The sequence below is a fragment of the Aphanomyces astaci genome, assembly GCF_000520075.1.
Source record: "Aphanomyces astaci strain APO3 unplaced genomic scaffold supercont1.40, whole genome shotgun sequence".
In the NCBI taxonomy this organism is placed as follows: domain Eukaryota; phylum Oomycota; class Saprolegniomycetes; order Saprolegniales; family Verrucalvaceae; genus Aphanomyces; species Aphanomyces astaci.
Window position 1 is genome coordinate 198,776 of NW_009798303.1, and position 4,342 is coordinate 203,117.

General features: G+C 49.7%; 1 protein-coding gene across 1 annotated transcript; it reads right to left on the reverse strand.

The window, feature by feature from the left end:
- Positions 1-935: 935 nt before the first annotated feature.
- On the reverse strand, positions 936-2,708 carry H257_12360 (hypothetical protein; the record flags this gene model as incomplete). Its single annotated transcript, XM_009839528.1, has 1 exon — positions 936-2,708. The coding sequence occupies one exon, from the start codon at positions 2,706-2,708 to the stop codon at positions 936-938; it is 1,773 nt and encodes a 590-aa protein (XP_009837830.1).
- Positions 2,709-4,342: the final 1,634 nt, after the last annotated feature.

A 4,342-nucleotide genomic window follows, 5' to 3' on the forward strand; every position in this document is an offset into this window, starting at 1 on the left:
GACCCCTGGATCGTCTCGTCGACTGTCAGCTATATAGTTATGTGTACTTGCATAGTGAGCGGTGAAATATACTTCGAAGATTCTGTTTAGAGTCATTATTACTTTTCGAGCAACTGAGCAAATACAGCTAACATACATGGGTCAAATTTCTCGCCCCTTTGTTGCCCTTTAAGTTTTTGGGCCTCAATGCAGCATCACGTTTCTCCATTCGTATGATAAATTCCATCAATGCAGTACCATTGACACCTGACTCCATGCGTTGACGCCAACGTACTCAGCAAGTCGTCGATTTTGTGTCTTCTGGCCGCGGTTTGCTTGATCGCTGGCTCTGACCCATGCGTTTGACCCAATGCAATCGCGTCAAACCCGTTCGCTGTGTTGCCACAGCATTAGTTGCAACGGGCGAATCCACGACAACGTCTGGCGTATCATTGGAATGGTCAGAGCAGTTGGTGGTGTTTTCGTCACAATGGTCATTGCAAATGCGCGCTTGTAGGTCAAACACACCCATGAAAGCTTCGATGGCTTGTTGGAGTCTCTTTGCACTATACACATTTTTGGTGTCAGGTATCTCGCCAACCTCCGGCATCGCTATCACACTACTACATTCCCCTACGCGCGGCTTGAGGTGCTCAAAACTCGTTGTCAGTCGATTTTGAAAGTCTCCCCGTGGGATACTTTCCAGGGCAAACTTTGGAACGTTATACTCCGGAGTATACGTATGCACATACTATACGTAGTAGTTCTGCAAGGGTAAAACCGATCATGTGGGAAAAGGAAGCCAGGTGACTACATCTAAGCTTAGTGTATATTGATGTCCCTACTACTGTACTTACTACCCTAACGTTAGTGATCCAACCCCAACAAAACTACACCCTTCGAATGAACGTTAACGTTATAGTCAGGATTCATGCTTTTATGTTGTCGTCCTACGTCTAGGCCTTGACGGGCTTGATGCTCCACTTTTGATTGGCCTCGGTTTTGTAACACGACCACAAGTGCACGAGTCCGTTAGCGTTGTCGGGGCCATCGAGGCAAAACCCAATATGCGTTGCATGGTGGATCTGACCCGTGATGTCATTCACGACCCACTTCTGGTTGACGTTGGTGGCACTGCAAGAGTACAAGTGCACAACGCCGTAGTTCTTGCGCTCGTACGCGTCCAAGCACATGCCGCGGTGCGACTTGCTCGCAATGAGCTGGGTCACGGGGTCATAGAACCACTGGTGGCAGTCGGCGTTGTCCTTGCGGGACGTTTCCCACGTCACTTTGCCGAACCACTCAGTCAGCACGCCGCCGTTCGTTTTGATGCCAATCTCAAGGGGCTCGTCGGCCGCCGGGACCATCGAGATCAGCTGGTTCTGGTGCCCATTGCACCGGTACATCGCGACCACGAGGTTCCCGTCGGGGGTTTTTGAGCACTTCACATCCACGTCGATGCAAAAGTTGGCGTCGTTCTGGCTCGCAATGTTACCGTTGGCGACGCTCCACTTTTGGTTGTGGTTCACTTTCGAGCAGTCGTACGTGTGCAGAGTCTGCGTGTTGAGGTCCCCATACGAGTCCAAGCACTGATTCGAGCTCTTGGAGTACAAGATGCTGGACGCGGCATCCCACAGCCAGATCTCGTCGTCCAAGACGCCCAATGGACCGACGGACGGCTTCGCAGCATACACGCTGCCAAAATTCTCGTTGACCGAGTCGTCATCGGCGTTCCAGTAGCGGTGCGCCTTGATCACGTTGTCTCCGGCCCAGAGGCGGACCGCTTGGAGCGGCGCGCCGACGTGGACGGCCTCCACCTCTGGCTTCATCTCGCGGTCAGCGTTGTAAATGCCAAAGTTGCGTTCAATCTCGGTGGGATTGAACGGCAAATCGAATGCTACATAGTAGAACGCATTGAGGTTCTGGCGCGCCGCCAGGGTGAGAAAGTCCTGTGTGAACACGCCTTGGGCCCGGGGAGAAGCCTCCCTGACCTTGGGGCTCTCACCCGCTGTGCTCCAGCCGGTCTCGTGCAGCAAGATGAGCTTGCCGGCGCGCTTGGCGCGGGTCTCTTGTTCCTGGAAGCGCTTGAACGTAAAGTGCGCGCCTTCTTCCGCCGTCTTGCTCTCCCGGAACGAAAACTGGTTCACAGCGACCACGTCCACCTCGTCGTACAACTCGGGGAACTTCGTGTACATGTCCATGTTGTCGGAGATCACGACGGGGAACGTTAAGTCGTGGTCGCGGAGGTAGCTTTGCACTGTTCTGAGGTAGCCGACGACGGTGTCGATGCCACGGCGGTCGCTGCCCGGACCTAGTACGTAGTACCGGTACAAGGCTTCGCTCGACACTTGGATGCCGAGGATGTCGTCGTTATTGATCAATTTGGTACGATTCACGAGCTCCTTCAAGGCGTTATTTTGCGACGGGAACGAGTCGGTCGCGACGGTTGTGCCGACCTCGCTCCATAGGCCGAGCCAGACCTTGAGCCCGCTGTTGTGGGCGGCTTCGATCACGTTCTTGGCGCATTCAAAGTCCGTCCCGTAGATGCGGACGTTGTTGGTGACTTCCTTGAGGATATTGAAGTCCTCGGCGATCGTGTGGAAATCCTTGCACCCACCCCACTGCGAGGTACGGACGTCGTAGTTGATGCCGTAAAACTTGGCGTCCAACGCCGCCACGGATGAGGCGGCGAACGCGGCAGCGATAGCAAACGACGATAATACTTTCATTGGAGAAAATTGGGAAATGCACGACTTGGCCTCGCCAACTCTTTCGGCCAAGCGTGGAAGCCATGGATGGCTACGCTTGCTGTTCGAAGCTCTCGCATACTAAGATTTATCGCATCGGCCAAGATTCTATCTAAATTTCATCATTACTACCCGTACTTTACGACTCAATGTTGAGTGTGGTACTCCGTTGCGCATAGCCAGTTTCTGTTCCGACGTTTTTAACTTTGATTGGCAATTCGAATGCGTTGTGGGGAGTATGTGTTTTCGCGATTTGTATGCGATTTCAATCGAGTAAAACCGAATCGGACGAAACGGAGCCTGAGTGGCCGAATTCAATTACTTTTTAAGGTATTTTATTACAAAAGTAGTATTTATTAATATGGAATGATTTACTGTTAACGCGACACTGGTTGTTAACAATAGGACGATAATTGGTCAAAACAAGTACACACTCCTAATTGTATCCTAAAGTTAGTGATACATCTGATACCTTGATCAACTCGACGTTGATGGACTCAGCATAAGCTGCCACGCTGAAGAAGAAGCGGTCGTTGGTTTCCGCCGCAGTGTGGGAGTTCCGGTATTACAAGATAACATGCTTCTGCTCGTACGTGTACCTCGAGTATTTGTACTCTTTGGGCTTGCGCCGCGTGGGTCGAGGCATGTCGTCAAATTTTCTGTGGTTGGGTGTGGTGTTTCAGATTTCAAAACCCTTCGTTCAAATTGTCATTTTCAAATATCGCGCCACTATGTGGATATAATATATAAAAGGGTATGCATATCTGGAGGGATCACCAATGGAGCAAATCAAAATTTTAGAGGTAGCCAAACGGTGTACCACACTCAACATTGAGTCGTAAAATACGGTACTTAGGGCGTGTTCGGAGCGACTTTTGTGTCAGCTGTTTTTGGAAAAGTAGCCAATCAAAATCGTTTCCATCGACTTTTGCAAAAAATATCAGAATAAATTGTTGGTTGCAAACCAAAATTTCGCAGAGTACGGCCAAAGCACGCCCTTGTCGGTTGCCGGTGGTTCGTCACTCCACTCCGGTGTGTACTGGTAGGCCCTCGACTCCTTCGGGAAGGAGAAGGTTTCACCGACGCACAAGGTTGAAACACATAGCATTGTCGGTCGGTTTGACCTTTACCGCACCATTAGCGTGGCAGTCTATCTTTATCTACTCTACGTCGTTTCGCCACTCGCCGCCTGAACATTTGGCCACCATAGCCACTACGCGACAACAATTTTCTGCGCTCCGCTGGTGATTGTTTACTTCAACCAGACCCTAGGTTGAAGTACGTCCTTACTGTTAGTAGTATATAGGATAGATTTCAGCATGATTAGAAGAAATGAAATAAACAATCCGAAATAGTACAAAAACAACGGCTTGGTCTGGGAGATGCGGGATCACGACAAAAACACATCACTATAAATAACTAAAGATATACACGGTTTACGAAACAAATACGAAACAATTTCAATGCAGTCACGAAACATTTTGTTTCGTAAAACGGAAGTATCGATTTTCCTTTATGCTGGATTTTGTATGGTGCTTCAAGTATAGAAAAATACCACTGATTTACGAAACATTCACGAAACACTGGATTAAAGTATACTCAGAGTGAGTTGAAGG